This window comes from Penicillium verrucosum (genome assembly GCF_028828655.1).
Source record: "Penicillium verrucosum strain IBT 35672 chromosome Unknown utg000002l_segment0_segment0, whole genome shotgun sequence".
In the NCBI taxonomy this organism is placed as follows: Eukaryota; Fungi; Ascomycota; class Eurotiomycetes; order Eurotiales; family Aspergillaceae; genus Penicillium; species Penicillium verrucosum.
In genome coordinates this window covers 235024-251744 of record NW_026643211.1, presented here as the reverse complement: position 1 = coordinate 251744, position 16721 = coordinate 235024, and the positions used below count along the sequence as shown (strand labels likewise).

The following is a 16721-nucleotide window of genomic DNA, read 5'->3' as shown; positions in this document are numbered from 1 at the left end:
TGACCAAATAGTAGACAAACAATTGGGAGACTATTGGACATAGTCCATTCTCATTCTTTCTTTGTATACTTCGTAGTCCATATATCATATTCGAGGCATTGGGAAATGAGAAATCGAAGTATTGAAATGTTGAAGCCTAGAATTTTGATTCCCACCTGGGCAGGTACTAAAGCTCATTAATATTAAAAGTGATAACAAGCCAAATCCATAACACCAGTTCTTTGTCATTCGAGTCCCAAAACAGAGAAGTCCACCCAATTCTAAGATCTAAGTTGCATGTTAGCTTTTCTCTTCTAGAGACAAAGGATGAAATGCCCACAATTAGATCACAAGATCTAGATGGTCCATTCGTGGTTAGGTGATCTACCTTATTATATCCACCAGATCCTCAGAGCTTGGAAGTTCTAGCCTTGTTGAGAGTGACGTCTAATTCCATAACCAAGTCGGTTACTTCACTTGGCAACTCCGATGGTGTCAGCACCGCCGACATTGGCAGCGGCACCAAAATCGCCGATAACATCACGCTTGTGATCGAGAACACCAACAGTCTCTTCACCGCCGACATTGACAGCAGCACCAAGATCGTCGATAACATCACGCTTGTGATCGAGAACACCAACGGTCTCTTCGCCGCCGACATTGACAGCAGCACCAAGATCGTCGATAATATCACGCTTGCGATCGAGAACACCAACGGTCTCTTCGCCGCCAACGTTGGCAGCGGCACCAAGATCGCCGATAACATCACGCTTGCGATCGAGAACACCAACGGTCTCTTCGCCGCCAACGTTGGCAGCGGCACCAAGATCGTCGATAACATCACGCTTGCGATCGAGAACACCAACGGTCTCGTCACCGCCGACATTAACGGCAACGCCGGCATCACCGATTACATCGTTCTGATTGGGGACGGGGACAGCAAGTGCCGTGACCGCCAACAGGATGGGGGTGAAGACATTGTACCGCATTTTGATATGGTTCCAACTGTGATGTTCGTTAGAGGATTACTTGACCTTGGATCTGGTAGCTCTGTACTCACCGAATTAGGCGTACTTGAATTTGAAGTAGATTATAAGAGGACAATGAAGAAGACTGAACAGCAATATCCCTTGGGAGATGACCGGATCATTTAAATATCTATTGTCATATTGAGTTTGCGGCAACGATATCTGACGTACTTCAGGACCTTAAGCACCTGAACACCAGCTTTCTACTTGGCTACTCCGTGGACAGTGTTGGACATAGATCTCGATCTATGACATATGCGTAGTTGTGATGGAGTGGATGTCCAATAAGGGTTACGGATTGGAAAACCTTAGATGCCCTCGGTAAATGGCCTTGTGATTAACATAGAAGATATATGCCGTGATGGCAGACAATAGTCATAGAGATTTCGATAAATGATCCGTCGATTGAGGTTTTGTTTGACGATCCTTAACTTGTTTGGCGCGGTGAAGCCCAAAACGGCGATTCCCGTTGATATCATCGGTGGTCTCGATGTTACGCTGAACCTGGATCTCTTCTATTGTATATGGGTTTTGTTGCTTTGTTTTTGTTTTGCTGAAATGACTGGCTTTAATAGCAATTGAATGGTAGGATGTGAATATCCTTAACATTCTACTATACTCGTACTCGTGTCCAACTGGGACTTTCTAGGACCTCCAAGCTTAACGAAAATAAAGTCATCTCTTGTAAGGTAGGGATCTCCACATATACTAGTGAACCATAGAAACATAAAGTCTTAAACCTGGTACCCAAAAAAGCCGGGTATCCATTTTCCATGTCGATATAGTTAGTGGCGTCTCCTACAGGCTAAATTCGATAACTCCGGTACCTTACTTGTCCGATCCTCGCCGATCTACTATTTCATAGACAGCGATGGAAAGATAAAGCTTTTCGTTCGCTATAATAATTGCAAACCTGGAGATGGTCAAGAAATCGAGTATGTTCTATTCAGCATCAAGCATCGCTCTTCGAATCGTACAAAGAAAATATGTTTAATTAATTCTAGCTTAAGAATATCAAGGTTTTCTTTAATAGTATGTCGATATGTATAATATGCAGTACACACCCATACTAATGTTTTTTAAGAAGAGACATTAATTGATACAAAACTAGCGACTAATAGGATGAAATGAAATGTTTAATGGATTATTCCATATATAAGATAAATCCTTCCAATAACATGAATAAACGAATTAGCCCCCAAATTCAACGAGCAATGAGACACAGCCTACTATACTAGTTATATGCAATTACGTGGAGCACGTTTAATTCACTCACATACTCTACCCCGTACTCATACTCCGTCCTCCGGAGTCCTCCGTAGCTATTCGGTGCTCCGTACGGTGCTACTCCATAGGAGAAAGACAGGGATCAATCCCACCAGTGGCCACACATGTAATTCCAATATTTCTGGATCCTGCGTAAGCCATGTCTGACAATCCCCCGAGCCCATTCCCTATGAAGCCATTATCCCCAGCGGAATTCCGAGAGATTAGCTCCGGGAAGATTCAGATTCAGATTCAGATTCGTTCGATAGAATACTCCGTTATGGTACACGTACGGAGTATAGATTAATTCAATGCAGGTGTTCTTGCGCTTGGGCCTGGCTTTGTTCCTTTTTAATTTATTTCTTTTTCCCCCCTCTTTTTTTTGGAGTTAGTTGTGAAGGGCAAGGGCCTTTTAGATCTGTAAAGACCGGTATTTGTCCGATTTCTTTTGTGGGTATTCGGATTTGATTCCAATGGTGGGAGACTGATGACGACGGCTAATAATTACACGGTTGAAGTACAAGGGGGAGAGAGAGAAATGTATCAATTGTAGTTCAGATGGATCCCTTACCACAGACGCCTGGATGAAGAAAAATGGAAAATAGAACTTGGAATAGTAACAAAATAAAAAGAAAAGTAGTTGTAATGTGGCATAAAATTCACTCCTGCATCTCCGTGTCCTCGGTAGGCTTCGAAGGCTCCTCACCGAACAGTTCATCGTCGTTGTCTTCATGGTCAGACTTGGCAGCTTGAACTTCGGCTTGCACTTCGGCTTGCACTTCCTCTTCCTCTCCCTCATCCTCATCCTCGTCATCATCAGCAATACGACGAGAGACCTTGCCACGACGACGTGAGGCAGCCTCTTCAGCCGGCTCGTCGTCACCACCAAACAGATCCTCCTGGTCTTCACCAGCAGGCCCAGCAGCAGCCTCTTCATCATCAGAATCAACAACCATCTCACTGCTCTTGTACTTGCCAGGCTTCTCAGACTTCTCAGACTTGGCCGCCTGAGCCTTCCCGCCCGATCGGCGTTCCAAGCGGCGACGCTTCTTGGGCGCCGTCTCGCCCTCGCTCTCGGCTGCGCTGTGCACAGCAGGAGCATCGCCTTCATCTTCATCCGCAATGAAATCATCCCCGCCCTTCTTCTTGCGCTTGCTGGTAGTCTTCTTCTTGCGCTTGACCCGGTCACCGGTCTCGGAGTCCTGGGTCAATTCGGCCTCCTCGCGAGCGCGCTCGTCTTCGGCGCGCTGCGCGGCATGTCGTTGCACTTCTTCGACCATCTGGGCACGTTCCTCGGCGATGCGCTTCTTGCGCTCCATCTCGACCTCTTGGGCCTTGCGCAGCTCCTCTTCCCGGATTCGCGCGGCTTCTTCGCGGGCTTCACGGGCTTGCTGGAGCTTCGCCGCGTTCTTCTCTTCGTACTCCTTCTGGCTCTGCATGGCGCGGTCAAGCTGCTTGCTGATAGTGCGGCCCATGTTGGCTCGCTGTTCCAATGCGGCACTGGGGTAGGGCGGGTTCTTCTCCTTGGAAAGACGCTCAAAGGTTTCGATGGCCTCCTTGAGACCCTCCGCGGCCTCTTGGACATCCTGGAGCGTCTTCTGAGTAGGCTGTAGACCGTACGCGAGCGAGGCGATTTGGTTCTGCACGAAAGCAACATTGAACTGCAGGTGAAGCTGATCCGCAGAGACATCGCGTGCGCGCGTGGCGTAGTCTAGTGCTGTCTTCATTGCGGCCAAGTTCGCCTCCTGCTTGCCGCGGAGCCACCATACACGACCAAGACAAGCCAGGATTTGCACATCGCGCTGGCGATCCTTCGACAATGCAGCCTCGTAGTGCTCAATTGACCGTGAGAACTGGCGGAGCTCAGCGAAGACATGTCCCAAGTTGAGGTACACGCTCGGGTCCTTGAGTGTATCACGAATCTTGGACAAGATTTGCACGGCAGAGCTGTGTTCTTTCCTGTCGTCGATCAGGGCGATCGCAATACCCTGGGCCGCATATGCGTTCTTGGGGTCCAGTTGGAGAGCCTTATCAAAGAACTCAACAGCACGCTGGTAAATCTTGCGACGCTTTTCCTTATCTTGATCTGTGTCACGGCGCATGTCACGGGCGGCAAGGAGATGCACATTGCCCATTCCAGTCAACGCGTAGCGATCGTGCTTGTCGTAGTACTGCAACGTGTGCTTGAAATGACGTTGCTCGCTATCTTCAGCAAGGTTGGCGACTCGCTTCTTCGCCTTGCTGAGATACCATCCGTAGAGCGACCGAACTTCCAGATTTGTGCTGTCCGCTTCATACAGCTTGCCAATCCTCTTCGGGCCCTCATCTGTAGGGCTCTGGCGAAGGGCAATATATGTCAGGCGTGCGTTGGCTTCCGTGTAGTCAGCGTGACGCTCTAGAAGACCTTCGTAGACCTTCTTGGCTTCGTCCCACATGTCGGCTGCCTCGTAAGTCCGTCCAAGGTTGTAGCTGACCGTGGTGACGAGCGCATCGGTATCAGTGCCATCCTCTTTTTCTTTGGATTGCACACAGGCGTTGAGCGCAGACTGGAACAAGCCACGAGCCAGAGCGATCTTCTCATTCTGGTATAGGAAGCAGCCCATGTTGTTGAGGAGCTGCGGCGGGAGACTCTCCCTAAGAGCAGCGTTCAGCTTATCCTGGTCCTCGATATCAGGTCGAGCATCCTCAGGAATTTCAGCAATCTGGATCTGTTCCAGTTGGGTCAGGCACTGCATGCTCTTATCTGGAGCCGTGCCCTCGTAGAGACGAGAAAGATAAACAAGAACCGACTCGTCGGGTGAGATATTTTGCTTCTCATCCTTCCACATAGAGCGCACTGACTCAAGCAGAGTGATGGCTCGCTTTGCCTCGATTGACTTGTCTTCCTTGCTCCCTGACTTCTGAGCAGCAAAGACTTCTTCCGCATGAATAGCAGCAAGGAGGGTCATCGCCTCCGGGTTCTTTGATTGTTGGACAATCTTCTCTAGTCGGAACTTGGCACCGTCAAAGTCCTTGTTCGTGATTTGCATTTGCACAGCACCGAATTTGGCGGGAAGATAACCCTTGTCGGCTCCACCGCGGGCTTGATCCGAACGGTTGTAGAACTCTGCAGCACGGGCGTCATCACCTTCATAGTGCGACTTGCGACCAAGAAGGTACCAGCCGTCACTGGCAATAGACATAACATCTGTGTGCTCGATGGCTTTGCGTGCCAATGTCTCGACGGTGGGATATGATTTGCGGAGCAGGAAGTAGCTGGCGAACAAGGAGCAGGTCATCGGGTATTCCTTGTCCAGCTTGAATGCCTTTTGGGTGTATTGAGTCATGGCTAATTTGTACATTGACCCGAACATGGGGTCGGTGGTGGCTCGGCGGGAGCTGTCGTGGAGGTAGTAAACTGCGAGCAGGACGTTGGCGACCTTGGACTCGGGGTTCTGCATAGCGACGAAGGTTAGTTAATATATGAAAAAAAAAAGACTTGTAGCTTTCGTAACATACCAGAGACAGCGATCTCTCCCAAGCTACCTTGGCTTGATCCTTGAAGCCCAGCTGCCACAAGCAGCATCCTAGACCGATGCGAGGATCAGGGTCTGTGAGGTTAGGCATCTTGATCAGAGCCTTTTGGTATCCTTCGAGCGCATCTGCGTATCTTCCTAGCATGTAATGTGCGCGGGCACGTCCCAGAATAGCCATGATGTTCCGGCCACCAAAGGCCTTGGATGATTCGTCGAAACATTTCAGAGCCTGACGCAGCGACTCGACTCTTTCTGAGGTATCAATCGCGCCTGGACGAACAGCACGAGGCGGGTATAGTGATGCACGGAGGAGACACAAGACACCACGCGCCAGGAAAAGGGGAGGGTAAGCAGGGTTGAGCCGCGAGGCCTCGTTCAATGTCGATGTCGCAAGTTGGAGGTAGTGATCTTTGGTTTTGGCTTCCGAGTATAGTTCCCCTTCAGGTGCAACTCGAGGAGCGTGTCGGCTCTTCAGTAGCAGCATCCAGCAAATCCAGCCCAGCAGGCCGAGTTTCTCCTTTGTCGCTCCGTGGGCGACGGAGGCCAGACCCTTAGTCAAGATGTCGATGGCATGGTCGATCTGCTTTCGTTTCGCGTAGGCGAGCGCAATGATCACCCAGAAATTCTTGGCCGCTTTTTCGTTCTCCAGGAGGGTGCAAAGCTCAGTCGGGTCATCGGGGAGCTCGAGCAAGCTGACCTCGACTTCGCTGTCGAAGCTGGATGCGGGAATGTCGATAGCATCCGGGATGTCGGAAAAGCGCAGGTTGCTCAATGGGTTAGCTGAAGGTACAGCATCACCGTTGAGGCCATTGGTTTGGCCATTCTCAAGAGGCGTCATGGTGTGTCCGGGGACGGGAGGGATGAGGCCACTTTGCGAGTAGGTATGCGATTGTAGGAGCCTCAACTCATGATCAAGCGAGGCGGTCCATCAAATAATTTTCAGGATTAGGACCGGTGAGGTTAGCGACCTCTAAATGGGAGGAAACGCGAAAAAGTGACTCTCGGAGACTAAAAGAGCGGCGATGAGAAGGTGAGAATTGGATGACTGAAGTGGCTAGGCTGCACCGCCACAGTCCGCCACACTGCATACATTGAACAATAAGTGCATTCTCGCCTTTTCTGGTCTGAATGATTACTCTCTCCGATTATTTTGGAATAAAATAGAGCAGAATAAATGGAGAAAATGATATTACTAAATTTGCTAATGGGATATCTAGGAACGGGATTTAAAATCACAGCAACCAGCTAGTTACAAATTTGCAGAAGCAAGCAACACTGATCAGCACCACAAAGATAAGACCAAGCTCACTCCAATGATGCAGGCGACCATAAGACTCGACATATCCAGCTGAAGCAGCAACCTTCTGGCCATCTACTGCATGGTCGGTTTTGATCGAACCGGCCAAGTCGGATGGGAAGCGGCCCGTTTCGAAGTACTGATCCATGAGCTGATCCTTCTCGGCCCAGCGTGCTGTCAACCAGTCCTCAAACTCCTTCTGGTTATCGAGAGGAATCCTTGAGACCTGGAAGCGTCTCCAATGCATGTTGACTGAGGTCGGCGGCCGTCCTTGCAGATATGTGGAGCGGAGAGTAAAGTATTTATCAGGATAGCTTCCCTTTCTATAGGTAAATTGTCAGTACTGTTCCAGTAACAGGAAAGACGGAAAAATGGGCGGGAAAACATACGGTGGGCCTTCATAGGCTATAGTGCAATCATACACCCAGTCTACGGTTCCCTGCAACTGCTGAAGACAGAAGAACAGCCCTGTAGACCGCGGAAGAACCATGTGGTTGAATGAAGGCAGTCCCTGTTTCATTCCCCAAGCGTCACTGCGTCGCTTGGTATTAATGGACAGGTTTGTCCCCTCGGGGAATATTAGCAGCCACATGGGATCGTACTGTGGGCGGGCTGAGTTGGAGCCGGTGTAAAGTGTCTTCAGTTTCTCCAAACGATGCTGGAGCCTTGGTTTGTCGGACGTCCACTTGCGAGCCATGAAGATGAAACCGTAGAACATCATGCCAGTGCCCACGATAGGGATATACTTAAGCGACTCTTTCAGGATGATGAAGATGCGGCCATGCATCTGGTTGGTGTATGCAACCCACCAGAGGTAGACCCAATCAGTGTAGACCTGGTGGTTCGAGATCAGGACGAGACGCTCCGGGAACCTGGTCTCCAGCACTCCATCTTTCGATATATGGATTTGTCCACGCACGCTAGCATCACCACTGATCCGGAAAAGCGTTGGAGAACTCCATTGGGTGACAGCACTGAGAACTAGTCCAAAACATTGCTTTGTATATGCCATATACGAATAGTAGTAATATTTGTTGATCAGATACAGCGGGGCGCCGATTATTTGTGTCACGCAGATCGCCATTATACAGCAATCTGCCCACGTTATCAGCAGAAGCGAGCGTAGTAGCTGCATGGGAATGCCATGTTTGAGACGAGGCTCGGAAGGTGGTTTAGTCGAGAGCACCTGAAGATCCCCGGGATCCTTAGCGGTCGGTGGCTTGCGCTGTCGAACCTCGGCAGGCTCCATGGGGGAAATTTGAAGATCCGGGGGATCCGGGGGGCGGGGGGATCCCTGTTGCTTTAGAGACTTAAAGCTGGGGTAGAAAGCCAAGTATTAGACTGGAAGCCAGTGAATGCTTCTACAGCTGTACAGAGCTGACGCGCAGAAATGGTCTGGTCGGGTGCGGAGATAGTGATGATGGATAGATAGTATGGGCTTAGAACGTAACAAAAGCTAGACAGAAGCTAGAAGATGAAATAGTTTGCCATACCCCAGGGTAAAGAAGGGGATTATAAGGAAATGGATTGTGGAATCAAAAGAGATAAGTATTGAAGAGCTGGACAAGTTGGAGTACAAGTTGGAGAGTACAAAGTTGGAGAGTTTGGATAGTTTGGAGGGGAAAATCAGGCGGATATCTTTGTTGATCCAAAATGACGGTCACAGCCTCATAACGTCACCTTATGTTTCTCATGTCTGTTGTATTCAAATGTTTACTTTTGACAACTCTCTTTCTTTGTGATTCAACTATTCTGAGATACTACTCTGGTGTCAGCCCATTACCAGTTCCTATCTTGGGTTGAAAGATGGCGCGTTGATGTGAGTAAACTCAGGTCGAATCCTCTTGGAGTCCTCCTAACTGATGCACATGACCGGAGTCGATAGGCCTGCGATACTCCTTACAACATGCTCTGCGCCATCCTCCGCAGGAGTCCACGCCTCACCTTCCGCCATTTTTCCACGTCTCAACCCCGTCACGAGATCAAAGACATCGGCTCTTTGTCTCAGCGCCTAATACCAAAATACCAAGGTGTGGCTGTCTTGGAGCTATCTTGAACCAGTCTTGCTTCTGATTCGAGACTAATGCATTTTCTCAGAATCCTGCGACGGGGAGCTCCTGTGTCTCCAGTGGCCAGCACCGCCGCGAAATATCTTCCTGGTACGCAAAGACTGCGCCCCAGCAGTTACCGATTCTCTGATTGAATTCGTCAAGTAAGATCGAGAAACGCCCATGGAAATCAACTTGGCCCAAGGCTGACATCTTCAAGTCATGTTTCCTCTACATACCCATCTATCGCGGTGATTCTCGAGTCAAAGACTGCCGCGGAAGTACATTCGTCGCTCTCTTTCCCTGTCTACTCGGTTTCTCTCGACGAGAAAACGACCGCGCTTCACGATAAAGTTGATCTCACGGTGACACTGGGTGGTGATGGCACGATTCTACATGCAGCGTCCCTCTTCGCGACCTGCTCAAATGTTCCGCCCGTTCTATCATTCAGCATGGGTACATTGGGCTTTTTGAGTGAATGGAAGTTCTCCGAGTTTAAGCGAGCTTTCCGAGAAGTCTACATGTCTGGAGCCGGGGCGGGAGATCGAACGCCTGTGTTGGAAGAAATCCCGGGAGCAGCACCCACAAAACAGGAAACTCAGATGGGTCCGACCGGGTGGTCCTCCGTCCGGGGCAAATCAATGGGATCTACGCGCGGGGCCCGCATTCTGATGCGCAATCGATTGAAAGTAGGATTGTTTACCGCCGACGGAACCGAAACCACACCTATCCGGACCAAGACCGACCAGGGCCAGGGTGTATATGTGATGAATGAGCTCCTCATCCACCGTGGCAAGGAACCCCACCTGGCTGTGGTGGATGTGTTTGTGGGTGGGCGGTTCCTGACCGAGGCTGTGGCAGATGGAATTATAATTTCCACGCCGACGGGAAGTACAGCCTACAGCCTGAGTAGTGGGGGTAGTATTGTACATCCACTAGTCCCGTCCATCCTTTTGACACCGATTTGCCCGCGTAGCCTCAGCTTCCGGCCATTGGTTCTCCCTTCCAGTACCCCGATCACGCTGCGGCTAAGCGAAAAGAACCGTGGGCGTGAACTCGAAGTTAGTCTGGATGGTGTTAATTTAGGTCAAGGGATGGCAGTTGGTATGGAAGTCCGAGTTTGGAATGAGGAGATGCGTCATGGGAAGAATGAGTGGCAAGGTGGTGTACCCAGTGTGATGCGACGGAGTGTGGGATGTGAAGCCCACGAGGGATGGGTAGGTGGATTGAATGGATTACTGAAGTTCAATCATCCATTTGGAGAGCCATAATAATATAATATTGTACAATATAAACAATATAAACAATATAAACAATCTATTCTCTTTGATGCCATTGTTGATTGTTGTACTTTTTGGGAGTAGATATTGATCGTATACAGTGGGAGACCTGTGGATCCAATCTTCCCTCAATGGATTGTTCTGATTGGTCGACGCTTGTTTTCTGTAGATGAACTTCCAAAGTACTCTATCTCAGGGGACCATCTCTTTCCCCCTTTCTCTTCTTCATTCTTCCCCCACCAACTCACACAACTTGTTCTTCTGTTTTTTTGTTCTTTATTTTACGTCTGATATTGCTTGATTCTCGAGCATCCTCGCAGTGCGAGGACCGCTCCTGATTTTCCCCCAAAAAAGGTACCCATTTCTACCCCTCCTTGGATGATTCCCTTGATACTACTCTACTCTCTCCCCTTGTCCCGGGAAGTTCGTGTGTTCGATTGCCTCGACAAAGAAAATACCGTGAAACGTTCTTTGGATCATTCTTCCCCTGGGTGCAGTCGCTAACTCCTGTCTATTAGCGCTAGCCGGTCTGGAAGGCCTCAGGAGGTCTCGGCGCATTCGTTTACAACCATCCCCACCCTCCGAGCCGCCCCCCTGCGCGACCTGTGAAGTCCTCTGAACAATGACTTCGCATGGAAAGTATGTAACTACACTATATCCTACCCGAATCTGGTGGCATCTTACTCACCCTCCATAGCAACATGTACGCGCCGGAGCAGTTCATGAATCCGGGGCCAGCCCCCGGCCCCCTACCGATCGGCCCCCCAAGTTGACTCTACCCACCAACAGCACAACCTCCTCCTTTAGTCAGATGAGCTTGGACTCTCCGATCACACCGGGTCCATCCTCGGCCAATCTTTCGCTTTTCCCCAACACCACCAACCCTTCGCTGGCTACGACCCGAAGTAATACTAGCCAAAATGGAATCTCGATCATCAAAGAAGGCACCGTCCGCTGCAAAGAAGACAAATTCTTGGCAACCTGGAATACTCGTTACTTGATCCTACGTGAATACAAACTCGAATTTTTAAAGAGTGACTCTGGCAAGGTAGTGATTACCTTCCCTTTATCCTCGGTCACCGCTGTCGCTCGCTCCGAGGATTCCAAGATGGCCTTCGAGGTCACTCGCTTGGCCAACCCCAAGGATGCAAACTCCAAAGCCACGCTCCTTGCCCGTGACCTACCTACCAAGACCATTACCTGCGAGGTCAAATCCGACGATGAGATCTATGAGTGGATCGACAAGATCTATGAGCGCTGCCCTGGAATGGGCGGCGTCAGCAACCCGACAAACTTCAGTCACCGTGTTCACGTCGGCTTCGACCCGAATACCGGCGCTTTTGTCGGCCTGCCTCCAGAGTGGGAGAAGCTTTTGACGTCCTCCGCCATCACCAAAGAAGACTACAAGAAGAACCCCCAGGCTGTCATTGAGGTTCTTGAATTTTACTCGGATATCAAGATGCGCGAGCAGAATCCCCAATATTACGCTGGAATTAACTCCCCGCCCAATGGTAATGGTCAACCCAAGGCATACGGTAATAGTGTTGGGAGCTCCATTGCACCCCCGCGTCCTCCCCCGCCAGGACCTATGCAGCGCCTTGATAGCAGTCAGTCGAAACCGTCTGACGGTTCTATGCGCTCTGCGTCATCCTCGATTGGGCAGGCGGACCGTGCTGCAGACCACCAGCAGCAAGTGGAACGGATGAAGGAATTGGCTGACCAAGAGCGTCGCCGTGTGGAGGAGGAACGTCGCAACAAGGAGGAGCAAGATGCTTACAACGCATCCATCCCGCAGGCCCGTCCTAATATGGCTCAGCAGGAGCTTGGTGGATATGGTGGCGACGAGCCCTCACAGAATAGCCGCTACCAACCAAGCCGCCCGGCCCCTCAGGCTCCAGGCTCTGCTACTCGCCAGCAAGACCCCCGGCAGCTCACCGCACAGCGTCCCGCACCGGCGCCACCGTCACAGAGTCCCTACGGCCAAACCGCGCCCCGAGCACCCGGTGCTCCCAGAGCTGATGACCGCCAGGGCTCCCCAAGCTCCCGCTATCCTCCCAATGACCCTCGGGCCCCAGGCTCCGCGAACCGTCCTCAGCAAAACGGATCCAAGGGACAGGCTGGGCCCCCTCCAACACGCCTGCCGGCCCCCGTTCAAGCTGTGAAACCGTTGAACATCGCCAACAAGCAGAACGGGACCAAGCAGGCCGTCCCCGATGGCGTTCGTCAAGCTGAAGCTGCTCTTACCAAGAAGGCAGATCAGCCGCGCCAGAAGGAGGTACGCATGTCAGCCATGTCAGAGACCGAGGTCATGGAGCGACTGAGGTCTGTCGTATCTAAGGACAACCCAAACGAGTCTTACAGCAAACAGCGCAAGATTGGTCAGGGTGCGTCTGGGTCCGTGTATGTGGCGCGGGTTAAGGAAAGCGCACCTTCAGGTGTTGCGCACGAGCTTTACCGGACGTACGGCCCACGCTGCCAGGTGGCCATCAAGCAGATGGACCTGCGCAGTCAGCCCCGCAAGGAATTGATTGTCAACGAGATTATTGTCATGAAGGACAGCCAGCACCCGAATATTGTCAACTTCCTCGACTCATTCTTGCAGGAATCAAGCAATGAACTCTGGGTCGTCATGGAGTTCATGGAGGGTGGCGCGTTGACTGATGTGATTGATAATAACCCAGTAATTACTGAAGGTCAGATCGCGACAATTTGTGCTGAGGTATGTTTTCCACCCAATGGTTATCTTTCGTCCAGTTACTAACATTTTACCAACAGACTTGCAAGGGTCTGGCTCACCTTCACAACCAGAGCATCATCCACCGTGATATCAAGAGTGACAACGTCCTCCTCGACCGTGTTGGCCACGTCAAGATCACTGATTTCGGCTTTTGCGCCAAGCTAACCGAACACAAGAACAAGCGCGCTACCATGGTCGGCACCCCTTACTGGATGGCACCCGAGGTAGTCAAGCAGAAGGAGTATGGCCCCAAGGTTGACTGCTGGTCGCTGGGTATTATGGCCATCGAAATGATCGAGTCGGAGCCCCCCTACCTAAACGAAGAGCCCCTCAAAGCCCTCTACCTTATTGCCACCAACGGAACCCCTCGTCTCAAGAAGCCCGAGAAACTCAGCAAGGAGCTTAAGGCTTTCCTGAGTGTCTGCCTCTGTGTCAATGTTCACAGCCGCGCTTCTGCCGACGAGCTCCTCGCCCACGAATTCCTGCAGACTGGATGCAGCCTGGCTAGTCTGGCCGAGCTGCTCCGCTGGAAGAAGGCTACCAGCTAGTAAATTACCGAGGTTTTCCTTCTGCTCTTCATTTATCACACATTGGAGCAACAACATCTGGATCCCATTTACGCGTCTTCGTTTAGATGTCCATATCCCTTTGACATTCTCACAGGAACCACCCTCTTCCCGTGTGTTTCTTTCCCGTCTCCTTCACTGCACTCTTCTTCATTGAAGATATCATTGCTGCTCTGCTCTACTTACTTATCATACACAACCCTGGGCGTGGATAATCTGGCGTTTGATCGTTTGATCTGTTTTTTTTTTTTCCCTTTTTTTTTCCCTCCCTTCCAACTTCTCTGTCAACGCTTGCACACAACACATACCAGCTTTTCCCCCTATGACGTTCACGATTTTGCAATTTGCACAGTATCATGTGCCCTTGCACAAAAGCGAAGAATAGTTTCAAATCCCATGTGACTTTGACTTGAATTCATGAACAGAATAGTAAGCTGCTTATGTGGCCTCTGCTATTGATGATATAGGGCTTAGAATATTGTGAATACCCATTTGGCTAGAGATGATATGAGACAGGTCAGATTAAGATACCACTACGATGCCATTTTGCAATGTCTCTTCGATGTCTTATTGTTCTACCCTATGGTAGCAAGAGTGACACAAACAGCAAATAGGATCTAATATATCATTGGCAAGCGTAAAGCTAGTACATAGCAATTCATACGGAGTACATAAAGAACAAAAGAAACCCGAATCCCAAACCTTCTCCCAAACAAAAGCAAATCAAGGCAACTCCTCCCTCACAGCTCTACCCAACCCCCCACAAGCCTCACCAAACAAAACCCCAATAAGAACACCCTCCCCCTCAGAAGCCGTCCAACGCCCCGCATCCACAAGTGTCTGTTTCCAAATACTCTGCTCAGGCACAGAAAGATCCATCCAAGCTTGCAGCTTCTCCTCGGACTGCTCGGACTCATCCGCAGACGCAGACAAAGCAGTCTCAATAATCACGCTCTGCTCGGCATCTTGTCCTGCACTGCACCGCACAATGACAGATAGGGACTGCGGCGCGACGGTTTCGAGATCTGCGGGTGCGGCACCGGCGCGGTGTACGCGGTCCAGGATTTCGCGCAGGGATTCCACCTGCGAGTCTGTGGGGACGATAGTTGCCACTGGGAGATCGGTATCACTGCCGCTTCCGCGAGGTGCAAGAAGTGTATCGAAATACGTTAGCTTATCCCGCGGGGGTAGGACGTATTCCCGTGCGATGGCTCCGCGGATGCTATCTGGAAGCCATTCTGTGGCGCCGAGGATTGGAGGGGTTCCGCCGCGGATCTCGGCGAAGGCGAGCATGGCCACGCAGATTACGGATATGGAGAATAGTAGGATGATGATGCTGTAGACTAGTTCCCATATCTCGGAGGGGCCTGGGGTGACCAGGACGTAGCGTGGGGTGCAGGAGGAGGTTGGGAAGGGGGATAGTGGGAATGTGTGTACGACGACTGTGTTGCCCATACTGACTGAAGCGAGCTTGATATTCTGTGGGCCGACGTCTGGGGTTATGGGGTGTTGGGGCGCGATGAAGGTTGAGAAGGTGAGTTTTGTCATTGAGAAGGGGTGCACGTCGCGGAGGGTTGTGTAGGGGCGGAAGTTGCTGTAACCGCGGTTTGGTCCGTATTCTAGGGTGAATAGAGGGATGGAGTTGTCGCTACCGCTGACTGCGATGACTGTTTGCTGCTGGCCTTGCAGGTTTGTTCCGAGTTGGCAGATATCGAGTCCTAGCCCAATCTTCAATGTTCGAGGGAGCTTGCGACGTCGTAGGATTTTGGCCTTGCTCGATTTAGCACTGGGAAGTTGAAGAAGGACGAGCTCGCTACCCCCACGGTTTGGGACATTTAGCAGGAGGAGCAGGGTTCTAGGTGAGAGGAATCGCAGCGCGCGGAACTTGGGCCGTGCTGTGCGAGCTCCGCTGGCGGGCAGAGGAATGGTATAAACGGAGCGGACATCGGGGGAGCTGTTGGGGCGGCTAGAGGACGAAATCTCGCCAACCATGACATCTGGGCCGTTGGTGTATGCCACAAGGAACCGGCCGTGTGCATCGTCGGTCTTTTCCGAGTCATGCTCGAGGCTGACAAAGTCCAGGTCCTCGGCCTCTTCGTTGCCGCCTAATTGAATGCGGCCGATGACATCCTTCTCGCTTGGCGTCTTTGTGGCGCGGAAGAAGACAATCTCACCAGATGGTGCCAGACCCGTCGCAACGGCGCCGATCCGTGTGTGTTTCTCATCGCCATCCTTCCCTTTCGGCCACGGCGAGAGTCTCGTCACACGCTGGTATGTATCCGAAGAGCCTGGCCCATTCTTCGTTCGGAAGAGTGATGCTTGCGACAAAGCTAGAGCCTTTCCGGGAATGACCTCTTCCTCAGACTTGGTGTCCTTTTTCCCACTGCCTTCAGCGCTCTGTGTATTCGAACCAGCAACAGCGGTGGTTTTCTGCGGCACCTCAAACCGGAATGCGCGAAGATGTTGATTGTTGTTCTTTTTCTGCTGTTCGACAGAGCTATTTATACCGGCCAGGGTAACAAGCGAACCCGCCTCGTCGCCAACTAGCGGGGCCGCAGCCAGCGACGTTACTGAGTCTTCATCGCGCGATAGGTTCAATTCAACGGCCTCGGTAATCTCGCCACGACGGGATGTGTCAAGCAGTGACTATATAGAAATAATCGATTAGCATTTGCACGTTAAGACGGGGGTCTTCTCAAAATAGTGGGACTTGCGATCTTGTTTCCAACTCCGCTGCGCCCCTCGCCACCTCCACCGCCGACTAGGAGTCGACCGTTATTGCGAGGGTCGAAGTCTGCAGCGAAGAGCGGACACGAGAGTGTCAATTTGGCGGAGTGTACTGTGGGCGCCATCGTTGTGACAAAGTAGGAGTGTAAAGAGGACAGATGGGATGACGGAGGTGCCCCGGATTCTTGGCGCGGTGGCCGGATCTGGGCAGGCCATGCCTGGTTAGCGTGATGAACGACAAAAACTAAATTGTATAGATCTACAAATATGTGACTGCT

General features: G+C 51.1%; 5 protein-coding genes across 5 annotated transcripts; 1 reads left to right on the top strand and 4 right to left on the bottom strand.

Annotated features, from left to right (window-relative positions):
- Nucleotides 1–452: 452 nt before the first annotated feature.
- Nucleotides 453–968, bottom strand: N7516_005727 (uncharacterized protein; the record flags this gene model as incomplete). Its single annotated transcript, XM_057218447.1, has 1 exon — nt 453–968. One exon carries the CDS (start codon nt 966–968, stop codon nt 453–455), a length of 516 nt encoding a protein of 171 aa, XP_057072538.1.
- A 1964-nt stretch (nt 969–2932) lies between these two features.
- N7516_005726 (putative RNA polymerase II transcription elongation factor (Ctr9)) lies at nt 2933–6626 on the bottom strand (the record flags this gene model as incomplete). Its single annotated transcript, XM_057218446.1, has 2 exons — nt 2933–5707; nt 5772–6626. 2 exons carry the CDS (start codon nt 6624–6626, stop codon nt 2933–2935), a joined length of 3630 nt encoding a protein of 1209 aa, XP_057072537.1.
- A 394-nt stretch (nt 6627–7020) lies between these two features.
- Nucleotides 7021–8334, bottom strand: N7516_005725 (lysophospholipid acyltransferase family protein; the record flags this gene model as incomplete). Its single annotated transcript, XM_057218445.1, has 2 exons — nt 7021–7408; nt 7475–8334. 2 exons carry the CDS (start codon nt 8332–8334, stop codon nt 7021–7023), a joined length of 1248 nt encoding a protein of 415 aa, XP_057072536.1.
- Nucleotides 8335–8875: 541 nt separating this feature from the next.
- On the top strand, nt 8876–13698 carry N7516_005724 (serine/threonine protein kinase CLA4; the record flags this gene model as incomplete). The annotated part of the gene is made up of 7 exons (XM_057218444.1): nt 8876–8904; nt 8971–9115; nt 9183–9297; nt 9354–10350; nt 10938–11018; nt 11111–13132; nt 13189–13698. The coding sequence occupies exons 2-7, from the start codon at nt 8992–8994 to the stop codon at nt 13696–13698; spliced, it is 3849 nt and encodes a 1282-aa protein (XP_057072535.1). The 5' UTR covers nt 8876–8904; nt 8971–8991.
- A 741-nt stretch (nt 13699–14439) lies between these two features.
- On the bottom strand, nt 14440–16568 carry N7516_005723 (uncharacterized protein; the record flags this gene model as incomplete). Its single annotated transcript, XM_057218443.1, has 2 exons — nt 14440–16362; nt 16446–16568. The coding sequence occupies 2 exons, from the start codon at nt 16566–16568 to the stop codon at nt 14440–14442; spliced, it is 2046 nt and encodes a 681-aa protein (XP_057072534.1).
- Nucleotides 16569–16721: the final 153 nt, after the last annotated feature.